At 53.3% G+C, this 25323-nt stretch overlaps 2 protein-coding genes across 2 annotated transcripts in view; both read right to left on the bottom strand.

Annotated features, from left to right (window-relative positions):
* ETF1 (eukaryotic translation termination factor 1) overlaps positions 1-4409 on the bottom strand; it is a 31024-nt gene extending 26615 nt beyond the window's left edge. Inside the window, exons 1-2 of the mRNA XM_075900139.2 lie at positions 4251-4409; positions 4068-4175 (exon numbers count right to left, since the gene is read on the bottom strand). Coding sequence (XP_075756254.1) covers positions 4068-4153 — 86 coding nt within the window. The 5' untranslated portion in view covers positions 4154-4175; positions 4251-4409. The remainder of the gene's footprint in view (positions 1-4067; positions 4176-4250) is intronic.
* A 12006-nt stretch (positions 4410-16415) lies between these two features.
* HSPA9 (heat shock protein family A (Hsp70) member 9) overlaps positions 16416-25323 on the bottom strand; it is a 31327-nt gene continuing 22419 nt past the window's right edge. The window contains exons 14-17 of the mRNA XM_075900138.2: positions 22088-22182; positions 19783-19875; positions 18033-18173; positions 16416-17174 (exon numbers count right to left, since the gene is read on the bottom strand). Coding sequence (XP_075756253.1) covers positions 17112-17174; positions 18033-18173; positions 19783-19875; positions 22088-22182 — 392 coding nt within the window. The 3' untranslated portion in view covers positions 16416-17111. The remainder of the gene's footprint in view (positions 17175-18032; positions 18174-19782; positions 19876-22087; positions 22183-25323) is intronic.

Consider the following 25323-nt stretch of genomic DNA (forward strand, 5'->3'; position numbering starts at 1 on the left):
GCTGCAGCAGCCAGGAGGCTCAGAGGAGAGCTCCTCTCCGGAGTGTCAGGAGTCAGTGAGACGAGGATGCAGTAGCCAAAGACTGGCAGAAAAGCAGAGCCCATTCCCAAGGACCAGGCACAGCTCAGTGGTCAGTACCTCAGCAGTCTCCCTTTCTCTAGCTGCGGCAGGGGACTCGGGGTTGGGCTTCTCTTAAACGTCGTCCTCGCTCATCTTCCTGGCCCCCAGCCCGTCTGCCACTGGCGAGAAGTTTAGCCACCACACTCACAAGTACCTAGGCTTTCAGGCCCTGCCTGTCCCCTCACACAATAAGCAGTAGGTGACCTCTCTCCCTCCCTATCACTCCCCACAGAGACTGGCTCATTAACTTTTAAAAGATCCACCTGCAGCTCATCCCACTTGGAGAAAGGCAAGGAGCTACATGGCAAGGTAGGACAGTCTGCACTCACTAACCACAGCTGCTCCCTTCCAGCACCGAAGGGAAGAGACATTTCTGATTCACTGGCTACGTCCTAGCCGGATGCTGACGACAAAGCTAGAGCAGAGTCCTGGGACAGCACCTTGACAGGAATTCCACCACCTTCCCAGGATGTGGTATTCTCTGAAGTGTTGCCCCAGACCTCTGGTAGGATCCCTCTTTTGCACTGGCCTCTGCCTAGTTAGCATGTGCCAAACATGGAGTCCTGTTCCGGCCACGTCCCTGCTGCTTCCTTCCTCTATTCCACAGACACGATAAATGGATTCCCAGGCCATGCGCTCACTTGTGAACCCTTTCGGGAACCGCCTGAAGACTTCAAGTAGGTCAAAAAAAGAGCCAGAACAGCTTTACCGCCACGAGTGTATGAATTACTGTGCGCTGCACAGACCTAGACCCACCTCAATAACACCAGCTCATGGAACTGGGGCATTGCTTTGGGTTACTACTCACTGTCTCTCCACCCTTCTTACTAATGTGCTTCTGAGTCCCTGCCCTCTGCATCACTGTTTCGCCAGGACTATGCCTGCCACCAACCCAGCCTACAATTCTCAGAGCTGGTCCTCCAACTTCAGAAGGGAAGGAAATGACTCCCGAGGACGGGAAAAGCCGGTTCCACTGGCTCAGTCCTCTTGTGATGAGGAACTTTGTGCTACTAGGATGAGAAGAGTTGCTGAATCAATCACCATCTGAGGGTCTCAGATGCAATGCGTTCAACAGGGATTGTGGGTTCCTGCAACCAACACATTAGCGCGTAACTTGCCCTGTCTACACTAGGCTCTTTACAACACACTATTATTTAACATGTTTTTAAAAGCCCTATCACAGACTCAGACCCTTGCTGGTCATCATGTGGGAACTCACAAAGGATAGGTTGCCCCTATGGAGCCGATGCAAGTGTAGCTTTAGACATACCCCAAGTGCAGGTGCAACCTATACTCACAGGAGCGTTTATCGGTGAAGGAACAGCATTAGCTACATCGACAGAAGCCTCCTTCTGCCAACCACAACTGCGTCTGCACTTGAGCGTTTGTTGGCGTAGGTGTGTGGGTGAGGGTGTGCTCCCTCTCCTCCCCCGTGCCTGACCAATGTAGCTGTGAAAACAACTTTTCAGCGCAGCCAAACTAAAACCTTAATGAAAACGCAGCTGCTGCAGTTCTACCACGTGTGGCAGAGCTATGTGAATCCTAGGCTCCAGTGTTTCCCTGACCAGCTACTAGCACAACTTCAAGTTAAGGCTGCCTTGTCTGTGTGAGGATTTTACTATACATTAGCCAACGTACAAGAGCTCTCCTCCTCCAGCCACCGCTTCCCTTAGTGCTCTTAGCCTACCGGCCGGTACTTTACAATAACACTTGATTTCGAGGCGGTTATCCTTTTCCTTGACCACATTCACTGTGCTAATTTCCAGGCTGCCTTTTTCCTGAGGCTTATGGTGGCCAAACTCCCCAGAGCAGAGTGGCTCACTTCTCAAGCGTTTAACAGGATGCTCCAGCACACACCTGTACCACCCATCTGCTGAGTTGCCTACTGCCTTTGAACTCAAAGAAACACGCTCTCTCTCATGAGCTGCCCAGTAGCTCCAACGCCCAGAGCTCTGGCAGCCATGCTAAAAACAACAGCGTGGCTGCTGCAACCGAGACTTGGGCTAGCCGCCCGAGTTCAGACCCAGGGGTTTGGGTGGCTTCAGCATCCAAACTGCTGCTTGGGCTACAATAGTTACACCGCTATTTTTAGCAGTGTTAGCTTGAGTCCAGCTAGCATGGGTGTCTCCCATTGGGCTAGGAGGCTTGCTCCAGGCTGCAGTACAGACATAGCTCAGGCTCCTGGGGAAGACAGACTGGATATTCAGCAAAAATATAGTGACTGGTCACATGAACCCAGGATGATTAAAAAAAAAACACTCAGAAACATATGAGATTGGTACAGTTGTGAAGAGCTCTGTGTTGGGCCAATAAAAGGTATCACCTCCCCCATCTCATCTCCGTAAGATCGAGAGTCAAAAAGGGGGTGCCGGGCTCAATGTTGAGAAGCCAGAGTTCAAGAAGCTTCACACAATTTCCCTTTTTTTTTGCACCTAACTTGCTGCAGAAACTACGGAGAAAGGCCTGGGGCAAAACAGATTCAGTAGCTTATAATAGCAAGTGACCCTACATTTTTTGAGAAGGGCTTGCTGCCAGCTTTGGGGGACGTCAGGAGCTCTCGCTCTTTCCCAGGGAGTCATTCACTTTTTCAGCTATGACAGTAAAAAGGAAAGACCCTACCTGCGGTGTGACTGATGGGATAAGCATATAAAGCTGTACCTCGCTCACTGCAGATCTGAGCAAAAGTCAAGGCAGGAGCCGCCTTTACTCCAGCCTGCCCTTACATCCAAGGTAGTCCTAATGCTGGGTCAGGATCTATCTGAACAAGCCTAGACATACTCCACAGACTAGATGCCGACATGACAAATGGGCCATGGGCAGTCCCCCGCTCCACCCCCACTGAAGAGCAGGGCTGCACCCCGGGAATGCTGAGCAAGGTGCTCTGAAGCCACCAGGAAAAGGCAGTGTTCAGATTATCCCCCACTTCCCTTAGCTGCACAGGGTTAGTCTTCAGTGCTGAAAAACAGAGCAGACCTGCGGTGATTCCATGGGCGCACAGCTCTAGAGAGCTTTGGCTTAATGAACTAAGTCTCAGACCTACCAACTGCAACACAAACCCATTTCCTGGGCTCCCAGTTGTGCCTTAAGGGAGACACTGCACTTCTCTGTTAAAAAAAAAATCAATTCCATGCTTCGCTTTTGTAATTCGACTTATCGTTGTGTCTCTACAGGGAACACTTCACTCTCCCTCCCGGCCCCACTTGTTTGCATTTAAAATACTCCAGCCTTTACCACAAAGAGTTTTATTTTCAGCTGAAATCAACTGAAACACCCAAGGCACCTGCTTTGTTTCCACAGCCTGTTCAGACAGATTATCAGAGCCTGCTAAAGAAAGCCCAAGTCCCCCGCACTCTCTCCCCAGCTGGTGACACTGGAACAACTGCAAGGGGAAAGGGAAGTGTCTTCCAGCGCCCCGGGCTGGAACCCACGGTCAGTGATCGCGCGGCGCGTGGGTACGAATGGCAACTTCACTAGCAAACCTCACGGTCCCCCCCCGCTCGGCGGGGCGGAGAAGACGCCGGGTTTCAGGAGCTTCGTCTCCACCCAGGGCTGAGCAAAACGCAGAGCACATGGCCACTGCCACTTTCCTCAGGGCCAGGGGCTCAGCTCACGTTCCAGGCGACGCCCGCTCGGGCAGCTCCAAGGGATCCAGGCGCTACCGGTGTGAGGTGAGCATCGCAGCCCCCGGCCCCTCCTCCCCCCCCGGTGTCACCGAGCTGGTGTCTGGGTGGAGCCGCGGGGCAGGTGCCGGCTCCGGGCAGGGCAGCGAGCCGCGTGCCCCAGCGGGAGCCGGGTGCCCGTGAGGCGCGGGGCCGGAGGGGGGGGGGGGGAAGGGGCGAGCGGGGCCCGCCCGCAGCCCCGACACGCGAGGATCCCCCCCCCCCGCGGCCCTGCCGCTCGGGGGCCCAGGGCCGGGCCTCGCCCCCCCCCCCCCGGCCGCTGCTCACCCGCGCGCCGCCTCCAGGCTCTTGATGAGCTTCTTGATCTTCCAGATCTCCACGTTCCGGTCGGCAGCGCTGGGGTCGTCCGCCATCTTCTGCTGCTCCGCCTCCTCCCTGCGCGCCGGGGGACAGACAGCCGTTAGTCCCGGCCCGGCCCCCCGCGCGCCCCCCCGCGCGCCCGCCGCTCACCTCAGGCGCTGTCCCCCCGGCGGCGGCGGCTCCTCCCTGCGCGGCGGCGGGGGCGGCTCGCGGCGGCTCTGACGTCGGAAACCGGCTTCTCTCCCCCTCTCCGCGCTGCATGTGTTGCAATCCGCTCACATGGGGCCTGTGACATCACTTCCGAGGGACCCCGGAGAGGGCGGGGAGGAGAGGCGAGGGGGGCGGGACCCCCTCCGGCTCCGCCAATCGGCGCCTTTCCCTTCGCTCGCCGCCATTGGCTGGCGCCGCCGGGCCGCGCGCTCCCCGTCGCTATTGGCTGGACAGCTCAGGCCAGCCTCCGCCCCGCGCGCGGCGCCTGTCGGGGTGTGTAGTTCCCCCCCGGCCGGGAGGGACGCAGACGGGATGGCCTGGCTCTCGCGATGTCTCAGCAATGCCGCGTCAGGCCAAGCGCTGGCTCTTAAAGGGGAAGGCGCACGTGGGAGGGGGGGAGGTGTCAGCTGGCGCGGGAGGGACCTGTTGGCGGGCCAGGGCGGGGCGCTGCCCACGTGGCGGGCAGCAAAGCCAGGGCGCGGCAGCCGTGCCCCTCCCCCCGGGTTATGCCCCCCCGCCCCTCCTGGGGGCAGCAGGGCCCGATCCTGCCCCACCCCGCTGGAGCCCCCCCGGCTGGGGCTGAGCAGGACCCGCTGCCTAGCAGGGCTCCCCGTGCGCCCAGCCTAGCGCAGGGACCCCGGGGGCCCAGTGGGAGCCAGCGGGCGTGAGGCGTCTCCGGAGCTTGGGGGAGCTGGGCCCCCCCGGCCCCCCTTGTACACGCCGCCCCCACCGCAGAACCGCGCTGGCGCGGGCACAGGCCTGCAGTGCCGCTCCCTGGCGCCTCCCGTGTACCCGCCCGGCGCAGCGCTCAGGGCTCCTTGTCTGCCTGCCTGGCACGACAGCCCCCCACATCGGGAGCCACGTCCCCCCGGGGGGCAGGGAGGCAAGCAGAGGGGAAAGTCAGCGCTTGCGCCACTCCGGCAAGAACTGGCTGAGCTCTGGCAAAAACCAGCAGGGAGCTATTTAGAAAGCTGGCAGGGCTCCGGGTTGTACCTCTAAGAAATGTTAAGTTCCTTTCACCCCGGGATGTAACCCCATGCTCTGGGTGGGTCTCGCCTCTAGTTGCCAGAAGTTAGTAGTGGACGGTGGCATGGATCAGCGGTCACCTGTTCTGTTCATTCTCTCAGAAGCACCTGGCGTCAGCCACTGTCATAAGCAGGGGGGCCGACAGACAGCTCTGTGCTGCTGGAAAGGGTGAGGCATTGGGTGGAAGGGGCAGGCCTGGGGACCCTCAGAGTTGCCCAGAGCCTTCCAGCCTGTGTTCTGACAACAATTTACAGGGCCCAAGGCCCTTTGGAATCACCAGACCTGGGGCAGTTGCCCCCTGTCCTCATACCACTCCCTCATAGGCGGGCCTGGTTGGAAGAGAGGATACTGGGGTCGATGGACCATTGCTCCCACCCAGTATGGCCATTCTCATAAACATCCACCGGAATGTGTCGCACAGCTACCCTCACCCTTTGGCACTCAGGGTGTGTCTAGACTACAGGGTTTGGTTGACAAAAGTGGGCTTTGGTCGACAAAACTATCCCTGTGTCTACACTGCCACTGAGTTCTGTCAACATAACGTCAACAGAACTCAGCAGTTTTGTCGATGGCTGTAAAACTCATTCTACGAGGAATAACGCCTTCTGTTGACAGAGTTCTGTTGACAGAAGGCGTTATTGCATCTACACTGTCATATCTGTCAATAAAACTTCTGTCGACAAAAGCCTGTAGTCTAGACGTATCCTCAGTTACTGAGACTTGGCGACTAGCTAGAAAGGGGACGCTTGCCTGATAGTAGCTGTGACTTGACGGGGACGTAGTTTCCTATGTCAAAATGGCTACACGCTCACTAGAAAACCATTATCTGGCACCACAGCCTCATTAAGGCCAGGAGGAATTATTACGATACCAGTTAGACACTGTATCCCACTGGTCAAAGAACCCTATCCAGTATTTCATCTCCATTGCTAGAGTAAATGATATACAGAGCAAGGCCTATATTTTCCAGCTGCATATTCCAACCAAAGCACGCCCTGCGTGACCAGCAAAAGGCTGCTCTAGTCAAAGTGTCCCTGTCCAGGATGGGACCTCATGTTTAAGTGAATGAGCAGAGCAAAAGAAAACTTGGTCTTGCAGTTAAGACACTGAACTGGGAGTCAGGAAATGCGTCAGTCCCTTTACCTGAGATAAACTGCATAACCTGGCACGAATCAGGTTGTGTCTGCCTGGATAACTGCACCATTGCTAGCTGACCCAGTAAAGAGCGCTGGTGTGAGTCCCAACCCGGCACTACACAATCTGCTTTGTCCACATCCATTGTTACGCTACACTACACCATTGCAATCTCAGCGCTCAGTGAGTGTTTATTCCTCGCTTCCCGCTACGGCTCCCAGAAGCCCTGGATTTCAGTTAGCCTTGGAATCCCCAGGGAGAACTGAGTGAGAAACAGCCTAACTCTCAAAATTCCCTTGTAACTCCCATCCCGTTTTTCGTGGCAGCGGCTTAGAATCATAGAACACTATGGAAGGGACCTCGGGAGGTTATCAAGTCCAGTCCCCTGCCCCCCCCGGCAGGACCAAGCACCGTCTAGATCATCCTTGACAGGTGTCTGTCCAACCTGCTCTTAAATATCTCCAGAGATGGAGATTCCACAACCTCCCTAGGCAATTTATTCCAGTGTTTAACCACCCTGACAGGTAGGAAGTTTTTCCTAATGTCCAACCTAAACCTCCCTTGCTGCAGTTTAAGCCCCATTGCGTCTTGTCCTGTCCTCAGAGGCCAAGGAAAACCATTTTCACCCCCTCCTCCCTGTGACACCCTTTTAGGTAACTGGAAACTGCTATCATGTCCCTTCTCAGTCTTCTCCTTTCCAAACTAAACAAGCCCAATTCCTTCAGTCCTCCCTCAGAGCTCATGTTCTCTAGACTTTTCATCATTTTTGCTGCTCTTCTCTGGACCCTCTGCAATTTCTCCACATCTTGCCTGAAATATGGTGCCCAGACCTGGACACAAGACTCATTTCAAGCCATGCGCTTCAAATGGGAGCCAGGGGCAAGGTTCAGTGGCTCGGAAAAACAAGAGATTTCTGCTAACTTGTTCAAAGCCACCCTGAAGGGCCTGCGACAGCCGTCACCAGGGCCGGGTGGCGATTCCCCGGAATCGGGCCCCGCCCTGGGCACACAGCGCATGCGCGAATCAGGCCCCACGCTTGTTAAAGCCCGCCCTGGCTGTCACAAGGTGTGAGCAACTCGGAGACTGTCAGCTGCATGTCCCATTGCTCACTAGCAGGCTGCCTGCACCACTGCCCGAGCTGCGGGTGTGCCGGGCTTATGGTCAATGTCTGCCAGGTGGGCATGAAGCGCAGACAATGCCCGCAGATAGATGGGGCACATGCTTGAGATGTGAGATGTCAGCAGCTTGCCCGGGCATTACCCCTCTCCCCCAGAGATCTGCATATTTCCATGGGTGAGAGCCCCATGCAAAAGTGGTCCCTGGCCGGTCGCACACCCAGCACCAGGCCTCGAAGAGGGACGGAACTGGACGCTGCAGCCAAGCGTGTCTCAAGGGACCTTTTAGAGCCATGCAGGAGGCTCGCGAGCCGTCGCCAACATGCGGCTGAGCTCAGCCATTGCTACGAGCCCCTCTTGGGCATTCTGGGTGGAACTACAAGAACTTGGTGTTGCCTGTGAGCTGAGGATCTCAGAACTACGACACGCGGGTTACTCAGGGCTGCTCTAGTGACTGGGTGTGTGTTTCTTTAACGACGCAGAGTGAAATCAGTGCAACGTCCCCTCCCCCCGTCCTGTCCACAAAACGATTGTTAGCTAGGTTACGACCCAACCAGCTCCAAGGATCTGAAAGGTGTTAAACAGCTGGGGCGGGAGGGGATCAATAGTATCCTGCTAACTCAATGGAAAAATTCACCTTTTTGTGTCAGTGCGGAGCAGCCCGCAGAGCTAGGCCCAAAGCCCGTGCTCACACATTGCTCTCCGGTACCCACAGGCGGGCGCAGAGGGGGTAAATGGCGTGAAGATTGACATTCATGAACTGGGCTTGTTTAGTTTGGAAAAAAGAAGATTAAGGGGGGACATGATAGCGGTTTTCAAATATCTAAAAGGGTGTCACAAGGAGGAAGGCGAAAATTTGTTCCTCTTGGTTTCTGAGGACAGGACAAGGAGTAATGGGCTTAAAGTGCAGCAGGGGAGGTTTAGATTGGACATTAGGAAAAAATTCCTAACTGTCAGGGTGGTCAAATATTGGAATAAATTGCCAAGGGAGGTGGTGGAATCTCCCTCTCTGGAGATATTTAAGAACAGGTTAGATAGACATCTGACAGGGATGGTGTAGACGGAGCTTGGTCCTGCCTTGAGGGCGGGGGGCTGGACTCGATGACCTCTCGAGGTCCCTTCCAGTCCTATGATTCTATGATTCTATGATTCCCGGCTCTGACGGGGTTTGCTTGCTCCTGCCCCTCTCAAAGAGCTGACATGATCAGTAAGGAAAGTCTCAGCAGCAGGGTTAGAGCTGCCGCCCTGCTGAGGTTCACAGGGTGGGGCCGTGCGATGCTGCCCAGAGACCTCCTGGCGGTGAATTGGGCTCCCGAGTCCCTTCTCAGCAGCTCTGAGCACTTCCAGAGCTGCGGGTCTCCGGTGCCTTTGCTGTTGCGGGGCCAGGTGGAATCACGCGAGTTCGCCGGGCCAAGGTGAAGCAGGACCAGCTTCTGGAATGGGAGTGGGGGGGTCACGTCCTGGCCCCTTCACAAAGCCTGAGTGAAAGGAGGAATTACGCCAGGATCCTCCCGTCCAACCTGGAGGTGAGGTAAAGGGCACCTAAGCCCTGCCCACTCCTCCGGCCTATGGGCAGGCTGGCTCCCTGGGCCTGCTCCGTTCCCTGCTAGGTTTCTGACCTTAGCGGGCTGTGTGTAGGCTTAGCAGCCAGAGCAATTTCCTGGGCCATGCAACCCAGCTTTTGTAGAAGGCTCTGGAAGGGGAAGGAGAGCCTCGTGGTTGAAACATGGACCTCACGGAGATCTGGCTTCACTTTGTAGCTCTGTTACTTGGGCCCGGTTCCACGAAGCTATTTCGGTTCCCTGCTCCCCACAGACAGCTTTGTGGGTCTGGTCCTTACCTCTCTCTGGGCCTCACATCCCCGGCCTGTGTTCAGATTGTCTGGTCAGGCCGTAATGGCTTTGGGGAGGGGACCATCTCTGTGGAAGAGCATCTAGAGCAGAGGGAGCCCACGCTCAAGTCCTCAGGATGGGGTCCCTCCAGAGCGTCCTAGAGCTAGGTCAACTCCGATCCCACCTCCAGCGAGGGCCTCTGCTCTAGTCACCGAGGACGGCATTAGAAACCGAACGTGGACGTTAGCGCTGGTCCTGCAGCTCCGGCTCCGTGCCTCCAGAGTCATCTAGGCTGTTCTAGCGGGTCCACCTTGCCATTCCTCTGGTGGCGTGGGGACCAGCCTAGCGGGGAACAGTCTAGCGGGAACAGCCTAGCAGGGAACAGCCTAGCGGAGAACAGACAAGCGGAGAACAGCCTAGCAGGAACAGCCTAGCAGAGAACAGCCTAGCAGAGAACAGCCTAGCAGGAACAGTCTAGTGGAGAACAATCTAGCGGGGAACAGCGTAGCGGGTTGGTTCCCTCTCATGCCTGGTTGAGGGTACTCCATGGTCTAAGAGATGGACGCGTAGGGAGGTGTCCTCTGCCGAGCTCCATTCCCCTCATGGCAATAGCCCCTGCACACGTGTCCTGTGACAGAAGCAGGTGTCTGGCCCCGACGGAAGCATTTGATCTTGAATCGGCTCCGGCCCGAGCTGGGTGCCTGCAAGTGACAGATAAACCACGGGACTTTGTGGTGCCCCACCAAGCGGCTGTGTGCTCTGCCCGTGTGGCTATGGGCCTCCAGGCAGCACTATCAGCAGGGCCTGTTCAGCTCACTCCTCCCACCCACTTGGAAAGCTGCCCTTCTGCTTGTCGAGTTCTTTCATTCTCCTAGGGGCTTCCTCGGCCTGGCAGCGACGCGGGTACACTAGACCCAGAAAGGCGGGTTCAGGTTTACGTAGCTGGGTCGGCTTGCCTTCCGCCGACGGGCGCAGACGTCGAGAGACGAGAAAGCTGAGACCCCGGCCTACCCAGCTGCCGTGCAGCCTGTTCTGGGGGGGCACACGTCCATTGCTTACCGGCACACAGCAACACAAAGCAGCTGTGTAGCAAGAGGCGAAGAAGGCTGTACCCCAGCAAACCCCCTTGGGGAAGGGAGGGAGCCGGGTGTGATCACGCTGGAATGGATTGCTCTCCCTGCCAATTTTATAGAACGCAAAGCCCCTCATTCGCCCAGCTGGGTGCGGGCGGGACACAGCGCTCCGGTTACTATTTATAACTGTCCACTGCAAGGGCGGAGCTTCAGGAGCAGGGGGGTGGGAAGGGCGGGAGCAGCCGTGCGCACCGGGACAGGGCCTGCTTTTCCTCCCATCCCTGGGCTGTCAGGGAGCGAGGGGAAAGTACTTGCATTCCATGCTTTACTCCTCTGCCCCCCCTCTTCACCAGCCAGGAGTGAGAGGCCTTCACGGAACGTGAGTACTTTCCCCTCGCTCCCTGACAGTCCGAGGAATGGGACGAAAAGCCAGTCGCCTGCCCGTGTGCACAACTGCTGGCCCTGCCCTCCGCTCCCAAAACTCCGCCCTTAAGGCTGGGGGGGAGGAGCTTTGGGGCACTTTTGCAACCTCAGTAGGTGCTTCACGTCAGCCCCGAGGCGGTCACATGGCTGCGCCCGGGCGAAGTCGTGTTCTCACGCTTCGCTGGACGGAAGCGCTCAGTTCACCAAGCGCCTAGGTCCTGACTGGCTGGGATAAACCAGGAGGGCTATGTCTACACTGGCGCCATCTTGCGCCAGAAATACGCAAATGAGGCTAAGCGTGGAATATCGCCGAGCCTCATTTGCATATATAATGAGCCGCCATTTTTGCAGAAAAGGCTCTTGCACCAGAAGGCGCGTCTACACTGCCCCTTCTTGCGCAAGAAAACCCCCCTTGCGCAATGCCGTTTTTCCCCAAAATAATTAGCGTAGCAGCAGTGCGCAAGGGGGGTTTTCTTGCGCAAGAAGGGGCAGTGTAGACGCGCTTTCTGGCGCAAGAGCCTCTTCCGCAAAATGGCGGCCCATTATATATGCCAATGGGGCTCAGCGATATTCCACGCTTAGCCTCATTTGCATATTTCTGGCGCAAGATCGCGCCAGTGTAGACATAGCCGAGGGGTTCCGCCCGAGCCCAGGCAATTGCCGCCTTCACGTGAAGCAGGTAGCACAAACTATCCCTTCCCCTGAGGAGAGTAAATTCCTCAGGGTAATTACATCCCCCCTCCCTCCTTTCCCCAGGTGGATTCATTCGGGCCCCATCTTCTCCACTTCTTGCACTGCCAAGTTGCTTTGTGTTGCTGGGCTCTGCTAAACCAGTGACATGTCCCCCTCCCCCCCCGGAGTTGACTGCATTTTAAAGGGGGAAGGGAGTGATGTCTCTACAGAGTTCGTCTATCAGCTTAAGAGCCCTATTCTGCTGTATGGAACCCCTATGGGTGTCAATGTGTAACCCCACACACCTAGGCAGTGTCTATACTGGTGCGATCTTGCACGAAAGCGGCTGCTCTTGCACCAAAACTTGCTGCCTGTCTACACCGGCCACGAGTTCTTATGCAAGTAAACTGACATACTACTGTATGAAATCAGGGCTTCCCGCGCAAGAACTCTGATGCTCCCGCTCAGGAATAAGCCCTTTTGCACACCTGTCCTTGCGCAAGAGGCCAGTGTAGACCGGCAACATGAATTTCTTGTGCAAGAAAGCCCTATGGTTAAAATGGCTTTCAGAGCTTCCTTGCGCAAGAGAGCATCTACACTGGCACGGATGCTCTTGCGCAAAAGCAAATGCCAGTGTAGACGCTCTCTTGCACAACTAGTTTAACAAGAACTCTTGCGCTAAAGAGTTTTTGTGCAAGATCGCGCCAGTGTAGACGTAGGCCTAGTGTGGTTACAGAGCCACGCAAGTGGCACCTAGACCATAGCAACAGGTAAGATCAAGAGACCTCTACAGCATGGGCTAGGAGCCAGCTGGCTTTTAGCTCCGAGGGTAGAGGCTTCTATACTCAGCTCCTGAGGTCCCAGTTCAAATCCGCCCCGTGGCGATTACAAGTGGGGGCTCATCTGGGATCTCGGAAGCTTGGGACACGCTTCCTCACCTAGGGGAAGCATATGGGTGGTGGTTACAAATGCATCCAGCAGGCTGTCCAGATCAGCTCCTTGCTTTGGGCACCTTCATGATGAAGGATGGACCTTAGTACATTAATTGCTTCCCTGTGAAAAATCTATATAGGCCCTACCCCAGCTCTGGGAAAAAAAATTCACCTTCCAAGAGACAGGACCTCTAGGAGCTGAGGGTTAGGTGGAGCCGGGATATTGGCTCACCTATCCCTAATATTTAAGGGTCAACGTTGATCTGTCTCCAGAGCTATTTTACTGAATGAAACCTCTCCTTGCAGTCCAAACTCCAGCCGCGGGGCAGCTTTTTCTGCATTTTCCCTCCTGGGGTCCAAATGGTGCATTCCTCAACTTGAGGTGAGCTGAAAATGTAGGAATTGCCAGACTCCCTCAACTGTCTGGCCAGGGTGCTGATCCTCACAATACTGGGCTCTCTCTGCTCCACAGGAAGGTGCAAGAACCGCCCAGCAGGCAGATGGGGCTAATCCGCTCCTCACAATAAGTCTTTCCTAAAATCTAATCAGTAGCGAGATCACCTTAAGCCTGGCAGCAAGTGCTTTAATGGCCCAAATCTTTTACCACCACACTTGCTTCAAACCACCTCATTTCCTGAGGTTCCCCCTGGAATTGGCCGCTTCCAGGGACGTGTTCCATTTCGCTTCAAGTTTCCAGACCCTAGACCCCACATCGCATGCATCACCCAACCCCAAGCTCTGGGCAAGGAGTTCTTTTGTGCATCCAAGAGGATGCATATGGCACAAATATTGGCCAGTAAACCACCTACCGCCTCCCCCGTCCCAAGTTGTGCAAAAGATGCTGAACTATGATGCAGGGAGCAGCACAAACAACTGGAGGACTTTAGCATTGCACAGGGTGGAAGCTTCCCCAGATGAATATCAGCTTATTTAAAAAGCAACAAGTAGTCCTGTGGCACCTTAGAGACTAACAAAAATTCATAGTTTCATGAGCTTGCCTGGCTAAGACCCCCTCCAGGTCATCTGATGAAGTGAGTCTTACCCATGGAAAGCTCATAATCCGATATACTTGTGTTAGTCTCTATGGTGCCATAGGACTACATGTTTTTAAAGTAACAGCCACCCTTTTGAGAATTTTAAGCATCACACAACACCCTCTCTCTGCAAACCCGTCTTCACAAGAGTCTCTGAAGCAAGTCCTCTCTCTAGGACCAAAGCCCTAATGGCCATTTGTGGAGCTGCAAGGCTGTATCGCTTGCCAGCTCAGCAATTTTTTTGGCAGTAGCGAGCTGTCCACTCCATGAAAGAGAAAGCCTCTGATTCCACCACTGTGTCTCAATTTAATTTTCAAAAGGAAAGGCAGCGCTAATGATCAGCTTTAAAAATAGCATCTTCCCAACCCCCAGACAAACAGCTGGGAGCTCCGGCAGTAAGCAAAAAGTTTCAATCAGTAAGTAAAGGTCAGCCTTGATCAATAATTCAAAGCCCTGGCAGCAACTCCATAGGAGGTAGGGATGGAATAGTGTAGGTGACTGATAAGCAAAAGCTCATAGGTTAATGCTACAGACCAGTGGTACCCTGAGGGCTACTTGAGAGAAATCGGGGGGGGGGGGGAGGGGGGGGGGGGAGGAGAGAGAATACATCAACAACTGAAACTTGGAGAAAACTGAATTTTTGTTTTGAAGTTTTACAGCGCTTTATTTTTTTTGCACTTTTTACACCCAAAAATGTCATTGCCCAACCGGCTACAATTAAGTTGTTGAAATAAATGTGTTGCAACAGTAGAAAAAAATTGTGTCTGAAAACTAGGTACTGGGGGTACTTAAAGTTTTGTTTGGGGGGAAAAAGAGTACTTATTAAAAAAAAAGGCTGAGAAACACTGCTCTAGACTACATACATTTCTCTCCCTCCCCCGCCAGTAAATTTTCTAGTACGCTGGCCAGCAGCCCAGCTCAGTCCTGGCGTGGGCCAGGTCCGGGACCTGTCCCTGCTGTGGCTCTGCCTTTAAAGCACATTAGGGGCCAGGCAGGCAGGCAGCTTGGCTCAGTTCCGACTGCCACTGGGTCTGTGAGCTCAGCACCCCCCCCACACCCCCCTCCCCACTGGACACAGGCTGCTGCCACCCTATGCTGCTGCCCCTGTATCAGAAGCAGCGGATGACCAGCTCCCACCAGGTACCCCATGCTGCTGCCTCTAATACAGAGGCAACAGTGCAGAGTGGCAGGAGGCTCCTCAGTTTGGGGCCGGAGTGGACCCCTGGGGACTGCAGAACAGTTGAGTAATGAGAAGAACCCCTGCGGTTAATGGACTGAATGAACCAATATTTAACATCCCTGACGCTTTTGTCCTCATGGTCTGACAGCTGCAGAGTAGATCCAAAAGCAGGAGCCTGGGCATATAGGACTCCACGTTTCCATTGCTGCCTCCGAGACCTTGTGTATCACGGTGCACGCTGCTTGCTTGTGGGTTAAGGCAGGAAGTAGCCAAAACCATCACAGATTCTATTTGAAGCATTTCCAGGAACCACACAGGAAAGTCCCTCCCACTCCTCTTTTCCAGACAACCTGTCTCGTTGAGGGGAGAATCCCTTTTGATGAGGCCAACAGCGCGTGGGGAAAATGAACTAAATGGTCACTTGGTGCAGTCTGGTTTGCTAAGGAGATGGCTCCCACGAGGAGATACAGGGCCTGCCATTAACAGACCTTGCAGAGCCACATTGTGGCAACAGTAAACATACAGCTGCACATGCAAACTGCCTGCACAGCCGCCTGTCTACATTACACATGCAACTTCAGCAGCCACCCCTCCACCCTGGGTGATTTCAGGCACATTCCTCAGCCCAACATTTGTCCACACAGCTGTGCCATCAGCCTCTGAGACCATCCAACCTTCCTGGACAGGCCGCTCAGGCCATGCGACCGCGGATTCTAGAAAACCCGGAAAAGGTCCAGCGTGAGCCCTTGAACCTCAGTAACGTCAGAACCTTGTTTCATGGGGCAGAAGGGGGGCAGCAGCGAGGGACCGGAGGGTTTAGCAATTGGTGTGCGAGGAGATTTCCTGCGGAAGTGAGTCACTGCCAGGCACTGGAGGGGGAAGGAAGGGCAATCCCTACTCTGGGGCAGTTAATGGGCACAGAACATGCTAGCCCAGAGGCAGTTGATCCACACCTGACAATTGTCCTGCCTGTCCACAGAAACCGGGCTCCTCCATGGCCTCACTCCGCTAGGTCTGACGTGTCCTCCATTGTTTGGACAATTCCAAAAGCTGCCCCAGACCAGACGTTTCTGTGAACAGTCAAATGCAATTACCGTCTGTTATCAATGTAGCATCGATGGGCATAAACCCTCAGGCTTCGTAACACCAGCCAACCGAGAGCTTGAAGGAACTTCTGTCATTGTGCATTAGGGGGCTTCTTCTGGAGCCCGGCTCCAAGCAGGATGTGGACTAGATAATTTCTTCTCTAAAGGGAGATACTTCTCTCCTACAACTGGAAGGGACCTTGAAAGGTCATTGAGTCCACTCCCCTGCCTTCACAGCAGGACCAACTGCCATCCCCTGACAGATTTGCCCCAGATCCCTAAATGGCCCCCTCAAGGATTGAACTCACAACCCTGGATTTTGCAGGCCAATGCTCAAACCACGGAGCTAGCCCTCCTCCCATCTGCTGGCTCAGATGAAGCACAGGTCTGAGCCAGCAGGACACACCTACGCTCCAAGAAGAGCAGGAAGCACCAAGTATGAGAAAAGCAGCAGGAACCCTTCTGAATGTAACCAGAGCTGCGGCATCAAGGAAGCCAGCTTATTCTAAACCAGTGCTCAGGTTTCCAGTGTGCTCACATGCCTGTGTGCACATTCCGCCTCACTAGGGCTGCAACTCAAAGACTCACAAGCACTTGGACACGTTTCCATTTTTATTTAAAAAAAATCCAGAATTGATCTAAGAAGAACAATTTTATTACCAGGGAAATTGTTTTGTCATAGGCAGAGAACAGACACGGGATGGAGCAGACACGGGATGGAGCAGAAAGCTTAGACAAGCAACACGTGTAACTTCAATGTGGCCTTCTTCATAAGGAATCAAGGTACAGCCAAATTAAAGTAACCCATTCTCCATCAGTACAAGAATACTAAGCTAGCTGCAGATTGAACGTTCTCTAGCAATGTAGCTGGCCCTACCTCTGCTCAACCCGGGACCTGTGAAATCAGTTCACAGGCACTTGGGTCTGAAGAGGATGCATCAGGAGTTCCATTCTCACCCCAGAATGCGTGCCATGGTTTCAAACCTTTAAACAAACGTAGCCTCCCAATGCGCCAGATGTTCAGAGTAAACACTGAGTGGATCTCCTGGCCACTCAGCTGAAAATGCCACGGGGCGGAATAGTTAGAACTTCGTCTTGCGTGAATTAACTTTCATGAAATGATTCATCTAGTGGACACATCACTAAGTTTATACATTAAAGAAATTATATATAGAATACTGCAAAAACACAGTAAGACTGAATTCTGCCCTTCTCTGCTCAGGAAGATCCCTTCGCTCCCAAGCGTCAGAATTTTCACCCTCTTCCTGCCGCAGTCTGTGCGCCCGAGTGACCTTCTACTGCTTCTCTTCCTTCTGATCTCCAGAACTGCCGCCAGACCCCTCTCTCTCCGATGCCATCTGGGAAAGACACTGTCCGTTAGTTACTGCATGCCACTCCCATGGAGACATCCTGCGCGCTCACAAGCGGCTGCCCAGGTTTCTTCTAAACTCATCACAAGGGTCTCCTCACATTACAAGACAAAACTGAAGGCAAGACTGTTGAAGGTATTTAGGTGCCAAAAGCCCCTAACACCCACTGAAACCAATGCGAGTTAGGCACCTCACTGCTTCTGAAAAACCCACTAGTGCCTTAAAACTACTGACAAGCTGGCCCTGACCGTTTTAGATGGAGGAGACAAGCAGCCCGTGATGAGTCTCTAGCATCCAGTGATGCACAGAAGTTTCTGCTTGGAGGTTTGCCTGATACCCACTTATCTTGATGGATAGAAACAGTCTCAAGCAACGTTCCCACTAATGTTTTCCATGCAGATGCACGTGCGCACCACCAGAAGGAATAAAATCTAGCAGTGGGTGCCCTGCTAATCAGCTGGGCAGCATCTGAATCTCTCCCCCGCCCGAGGGGCTGCACAAGCACATGGCTTACAGGGAACCCTGGTCTCAAGAACTGCTTGGAACCAGTCCCGAGCTTTGCTACACAGTCGATTTACATTACAAGTAATACGTGCTGTATGGGCTGCTGGGCTGCACCCCAGCAGCCCATACATCGTATGGTGGGTCTGACGTCAGAGCTTCCGCGATTGGCTGGACAGCTCGTGACCGTGTGCCAGGTGCTAGAGAGATGTCACCAGTGCCACAGCTGCCACGTCGGGGGAGCGGACCTGTGGCTTTGAGCTACCCGGGGCAGACAAGCCTCTAAGGCTTCATTTGAGCCAGCTCCCCCTCCCTGTGCACATACCGGTGAGACCCACAACCCACCTTCTTGTAGGCCATTTCAAAGAGCTTGAGGGACGCTTGCTGTAAGGTGGACGCTGCCTGTCTGATGTTCTCTCCAGTTTCAGAATCTTTCCGAGCCAGCAGCTCTCTCATTTTCGCAATCTCTTCTCTCAGTTTGTTGCACTGGAAACAAGCCACAAGGCAGTTACGTTCTTAGTCCATTAGAACGGGGCCTTCCAAGTCTACACCCCCCTCCGCTTGGGCCAGAAGGGGACTTGTCTCCAGTTAGAAGCCGGCAGTGCCTAGCAACTTCTCCCGTTCCCACTGGGCATGAATCCACATCATGGCGCACACCACCGTCAGCACGGACTAGTCACCTTGTTTGCAGTCTCAGCCAAGAAACCGGGGACTGAATTTCCCATTAGCGGAGAGCTGGCTTCACTGACCCCTGGCCTGAGACCCCGCAGCTTAGCTGGCCACCTACCTCCACCCCAGAGTTGAGGCATATCGAAAAAGCTGCTCTTCAACTATTTACAACTCCCCCAGAAAGTCGTGTTCAGCGCACAAAGCCCCAAAGAGTTCCCTCCCTTTGTGGCGGGTCGGAGGAGCGGCGGCACAAACCCAGGCGGCATGGTCCCAGCCTAGCCCCTGCTGCCATCTGTCAAACCCTCCACACAATCTGGCCCTTCTGTCAGACTGGCACCGTAGGACTGGGGAGGGGCGGTTTCTCTGGGACAGCTGCACTGACAGAGCCGCGAGGGGGTGGGACAGCCACTCAGCCGTGTCTAGAGGCAGGACGTGGGTAGGTGCTGTCAGTCCTTTACTTTCAGACCCATCAGTTGAGCAGAATATTCCTGTCTTCAAGCCTCGTCACAGATTCCAGTGCTGTCTCATTGCCCATTAACACTGCCCCTCTGACCTCTGGTAAAGCAGAGAATGGGATTGGACATGTTTCCCATGCAACTTCCCATCAGAGGCTAAGTGCATCGTCCCTTTTCTTTCCAGCCAAGAAGTACTCCTCTCTCACTGGGCTACCCAAGCTCCTGGTGTAGGCACGTGCAGATTTAAAAAAAAGCCCAGCAGATATCGGGGTGGAGCTATTGCCTCTACCTCATCTCAGGGACTTGCCAAGAATCTCCAGACCAAACCCCAGCGTTAGTCTAGGTTCCAAGGGACACTAGTATTTTTACAACTTTTGAACTGAAGAATAGCAGACGAAGCAGCCACTAACAGTATTAAAACCCCGACATGAAGGATCTGACTCACTCCAGATGGAAACTAAGCAACTGCAACCATTTAAGCTGCTTCCCCGTTCTTGGGTGCTGGCCATGCATGTTCACCCACTGCTCTGGGACTTGACCTTCACTTAAGGCTTATCAACTCATAGGCCAAGGAAACGTTGTGTCCTATCTTCGGTGTCTTCAAAGAAAAAAGTTCTCCGTGAAATCAGCCATGGCAAAGGTTTACAGAGCCAGTACAAGAGCCGTTCAAGGGTACGGTTAGTTAAAAAGCCTTCCACATTAACACGGACAGGCTGCCTACACTGTAAGGACACTCCGTTTAAAACCAGTTCTCTGCTACAACAGAATAAACTTGCAAGCAGCCCAGGCTGTGCCTGTCCTTTGTAATTAAAGATCTCCCCGGTATCCCGGAAGTCTGCTCTTTAGCAAGTCTCAGCCACATGCTACTTGAGTTAAGACTCCGAGAGGTGAGGTGCTAACCGATTCTGCTCTCGAGGGGGAAAATCTTGGGGGAAACTGTGGCCCAATTCAAGCCATCATAGGATACCCACCTCATCTGCTGGCAGTTGATCCTTGAACTCCTCCATCTTGGATTCTGTATCATGGACGATGCCTTCTGCCATGTTCACAGCTTCCACGCGTTCCTGGGGAAATTGAGAGTCGGTAAGGGTCTGTGCAATGCAACGCTCAGAGCTACGCAGCTCAGCTGCAGTGTGAACAGATGCGAGCGTGAAGAACCGGATGGCCCAGCGGCATGGGAATGGGTACAATCGACAAGACTTTGCAGACTTCCCTCCCCCACTCTAAGCTAACAAGTCACTTACAGGCCACCAGTGTTCAGAAATCCAAGAGCCGCTCAACCCTCCCACCCCGAGAAATCCCCAGGTGCATTCCCAGAGGGCGAGGCCAAGCATGCGGCACGGCATTTCTGTGCACGGACTGTCCCGTGTGCTAGACAGTAGGCAACAGGGGTTTGTTTCAGTATTTTGGGCAAAACGCTCTGAGCCTCCCTTTTCAGAACCCGCTACAGAGTTTTTCTGCAGCCAAGAGCAGTGGGGTACAGTGTGTGAATTCAGGGAGGCCCTTCAGATTTTTGGTGTCCCAATTCAAGTTATTTTTGCACAACAGGCTTGCTAGCCAAGAAATGCAAGTCCCTACCAGCTTTCTCGGTGCAAAGATAACCACCGTGGGACTTCACAGAGCTGGGTGGTTCAGCCATTTGAAACAACGCCCCATAAGAGTAACGCCAACAGGTACAATGGAATTGTTAGCAAAATCTCTTCTGACTTTCCTCAGTGGTTCCAAGTCCATGGCACCTAATCTGAAACCTTCACCACCCTCCGCCCCAGAGCTGGTACACGCTGCAGGGAGGCCAAGAGTTGCAAGTGGGAGCTGGAGTGTGAACTGCCCTCATTTGTGAGTGGATCGCTCCAGGATACAGGCTAAGCATGTTGTCCCGCTGTCTGTGGTGCACCCTATCTGTGGAGGGGTGTCTCCCCCTCTCCCCCATCTCAGAGCTGTCATCTGGGCACTGGAACCCAACACCAGTAGCTCAGTGGGCTAGGAACACAACCAGCGACAAGACAAGGAGATCAGGTGGCTCTACAGATGCACGAAGTCAGTCAGACAAACAAAACATGAACGCGGTTATAGGAACTGGGACCTATCAAAAGTGTATTTTTCACTGGCAACTCCCAAACGCCAAGGAGTCAAGAATCTTAGGGCTTCAACAGATGTCTGAAGCAGAGGAAAAAAAGAGCTACAACTAAGAACAGCCATTTCCTTTTCCAGAACACTCCTCATCTATCCTTTGGCCTATAGCAGACTCTCACCCTTTGAAACAGAGATTTATACAAGTGTTGCCAAAACAAGCTCACTCGTTCTGCAGAGGAAGGCAGTGTAAAATATCTAGTGTCAATTTCTGCAGCCTCTAAGCATATGCTAGTGCCATATCCTACAGTATCATGTGCTTCAATCAATGTTCTATACTTAGTAAAGCAATTCATTATAGTTTACCCTCATTACATCAATTAGCCCCCACCATTAACCTTATGAACAATGTAGCTGGGATCATTTGAGTGCGGGAAGCATCACTTCTTTTTGACAAAGTCAGGGTGGACTCTGGTCATACTCCCTGAGAGAATGACGACCTCACATGCATCCAAAGCATAAAAACCTGACTCGGATGAGACCTGGCACCCAAGATGTTGGAGATCAGGCTTTTCACATGGGCGCTGCACTTGCATGTTGAAAGAGGGGAGTCATGGGAATTGGGACCAAGCTGTTGGTTTTGTAAAATTTACCAAAAAAAGTCATTTCAACGAGTTCAGGGAAAAAAGTTCCATAAACAAACAAACAACATCCGTGGTGAAAAGTAGATTCAACCTGATTTTTAAAAATTCACTTCACTTTAGAAACAGGGGACTGGACTCGATGACCTCTTGAGATCCCTTCCACAGTTCTAGGATTTATGATTAGTAACAGGTAGGGGATTTTGTAAATTCACAACACAATCACGTCTCTCTAATTCTTTAGAAAATAATTGTAAAGCACTTTGCAGATAGCTATAGAACAAAGGCTAAGGAGCTGGGTATTTATGTGCTTATATGTTCTTGCCGTTAAAGCCAACAGCATGTAGAAATCTGGCTACCAGGGGACAAACGGTTATCTAGGCATCTAAATGCCCGTTTGCATAGGAGAATATAGTGACCTACAACCTCAATCCGTCCCTTAAACATCTAATCAGAAGTCCTCTGAGTAGAGAGCAGTTTCAATATATGGCATGGAGATTTGACTGACGGGTAAACTAGTAAGTAACCGATTAGAAGAGACTCCAACGGTTCACCACCCAGTTACCTTTCTTCGCCTATCCTCCTCTGCATATTTCTCTGCGTTCTTCACCATATTCTCAATGTCATCTTTGCTGAGGCCACCAGAAGATTGGATCACAACTGCATTAGACAATAACGTACAGTGTTAAAGCTGCTTTGCATTTTCACCTCCTTCCGACAGCAGAGGCTGAAATACTCCTGTTCTTTTGGAGAGAAAGCTTCTCCATTAACGCTCCCACTAGTTCATGGTGCCAGGGATTGTTTCTATATACTAAGTGGTTGCTAGCACAAAGCATGTATGTGAGCCAATGCAATGAGCACCCCTTAGAGTAGTGTTTCTTAACCTGGGCGTAATTACCCCTTGAGGGGTAAGGTACTTACCAATTGAAGGGTAATTTGGCATATTTCACAGGGTAATAAACACATTTAAAATACAATAAATAGGTGTTCAACACAACATAAAAACCCCAAACCAAGAAAAACGATTAATTGTATTTTCTTTTTGTCTATTACCATTTTAAAAAGGAAGCGGGGTAATTTTGATTTCTCAGTTAAGCCCAAGGGTAACAGTGCCAAAGGGGCTAAGAACCACGGCCTTAGAGAATGCTCAGTATAAACAACCAAAGATCCGGTGAGAGCAAAGTGCCACCCCCGGTGACGCTCACTCGTGGCGCTGCGTTTACGATGTGTAGGTCACCGCCCCTCCGCTCTCACACAAAGCAGAGACTGGCTGCTGGGCTCAAGAGTTCGTGCCTCTTCCCAGGAGCAGACCGGCTGCCGCTGTGCCCAACGTCGCCACCAGTCTATAGGAGTGCTTGGACAGGCTTGGTCTAGCCAAGACAATAGCCAAAGGCTCTGTTCCCAGTTGTGCCGGAAACTTCCTTTGTAACCATCTGCAAGTCACTTGGGACTGCTCTTCAGTTTCTCCGTGTGGAAAGTGAGCCTGTGCGTATGGCCCTCGGGCCACGGGGCATTCGGGCTCAGAATGCAGGAGGAGTCTACCAGGTCATGGAGTTTCCTTTCACTCTTGGAAAGCAGCCCAGAGCACTCCAGCCACAAGCTACAAGCCTCTCCAGCCAGGCTCCCCCGCGCTGCCTTCAGCGAGGAACTGGAGTTAGTTTTCAAACAAAAGCTTTTTCCTTCTGCTGCCCTGTGAAAACTGCCTTGTTTAAGCCAACCCTGCAATTTACACATTTCAAGCGGGGTGGCAGATTGCAAGTTCACTGGGAAGCAAGGGAGAGGCATCAATAACATTGTACACCACCTCAGGAAGGGAACCAATTGTAAGTCTTCGTCTCAGTAAGCACTTAATTTTTCAGAGTACTCGAGGCTAATCCCTGAAAACCTAACGGCACATGGTCCGTTTTGAATTTAGGAGATAAACGAATCAGATTTATAATAGGATCATGGTTGCAACCATAGTTATACCCTACACACAGCAAAAGGGTTGGGATAAGAACTTTGGTCCCCGATCTCCAGTGCCTGTTGGCTTTGGTACACCTGCAACCAGTTAACACAACAGTAGCTGTTTATATCAATGTGGAATTGATAAGGTCTTTTGTTGTCAAAAACAGCAGCAGGCCTGAGCCCAAAAATATTCACAAAGATCATTAAAGCACATTGCTAATTAGGTTTGCTTCAGCTAAAACTTGCAAATAATTCCTTACGGGATGGCATACCTCTAGAACCAAGAGGCAATAAGCCATTTTTGAATGCGACAAAAAATTAGAAGTCAACAAATAGTTGACACTTTGCTGTCAGGACACATGACCATTGTTCTTTGCCCCTGGCAGAAATCCAGCAATCCAGGCTGAAGAAGTTCTCCAAGTGAAAGTTGAAGAGCCTCAAAGTAGCACTTCATGGATACGACAGTGATGGGAGGCAAAATTGCACCGAATATTTGACTGTGATTAAAACAGCTTCAGTTCCCCAACCTCCCTGCAGTTTAAACAGGTCGTTTCTAGGCTGCCAAGATCAGCTGGTTATCAAGGGACTCTGCCTCCAGCAGCTGGGTTTTTAAATCCTACTGGCAGAGTTGCTAAGAGCACAGCACAGCACAGCACGCTCCCAGTCTGATCAGACGCACTCTTCATGCCACAGGTACCAGGCACTGGCCAGGTGTCTCGCCCTTTAACACCCGGGCACTCTGAGGCCGGCTGCCCCACTAGACAATAAGCTGCGAGGACCATTAGCGCAGGGCACTAGCTCCTCGACGGACAGTGGGCCAAGGAGCGGAGCACCGCAACTTCGCCTGCAGAAGCGGGGCCCAGCTTTGAAGCTCCATTTCCCACCAGCGAGGAGCCTCGCCAGGAGCTGCTCCTGTACTGGGCAATGCTGCGGCGGCCAACGAGGCCACAACAGCCACTAACATCCTGCGGCGGGTGAGGCCACAAGGAAAGCTAAGGAACGAGGCAGGGGGTCGAAGGGTTCAGCTTTTACTGAAGCCACCGGCGCTGATTCCTACCACTCTGTTCCCTCAGCACCGCAGGCTACGGCTCTGCCCCCTGCCACCCGGGCGTGCCTGCCTCCCACGGGCTGGCTGCCGGCTGCAGCAGAGGCAAGACACGCCTCTGCCAGGAGGGAGGAAGCACCCAGAGCTGGGTGGCCTGGGGCTGAGGAGAGGGGAGTCTGGGGAAGGGGGCAGTCTGTGTCCATGAGGAGGCAGAGTGAGTGGAGAACCACTGCAGATCTCAAAGCCCCTCATGGCTCTAGCTCTCCCCCCACCCCAACTCAGGGGCTGACCACAACCAGGCTGGCTCGGGGAGCCAAGGTGAAGACAGCAAGCAGAGACTGGTGCCAAAGGGAGAAGCCCTGCCCCTGCTTCCATGATGGAGAGGTGGCTGCACCACTAGGTGGCATTGCATGTGTGGCCTTCTGCTCCCAAGCCTGGGACCCACTTGCCCTGCATCCCACGGCTCCCCTTGCTGTACGCCCACTGCCTGGTGCAGACGCTGCCAGCTAGCTGGATGGTGGTTCACCCAAGTCGACATCTCTGCTGCCTACTGGCAGGCCAAACAAAATGATCTGGAGGGCTGGACGCGGCCACCAGCCCATCCTTGTGCTCCAATTTAACACACTGGAGCAGATACCAGCTATCCAGGAGCCACGGTAACATACGTGTTCTACCTCTGCCCTTCCCCCGTCTGTCTGCTTATCACCCTCACCTGCTGTGCCATGTCCTGGTGGCAGGCAGGAATCCCATCTAGCTGGCACCATCTTGCACACTATTGGGGTTCCTACAGCGTACGGCTGCTCGGTCTA

Source organism: Pelodiscus sinensis, chromosome 16 (genome assembly GCF_052426305.1).
Source record: "Pelodiscus sinensis isolate ZL-2025 chromosome 16, ASM5242630v1, whole genome shotgun sequence".
Taxonomy (NCBI): Eukaryota; Metazoa; Chordata; order Testudines; family Trionychidae; genus Pelodiscus; species Pelodiscus sinensis.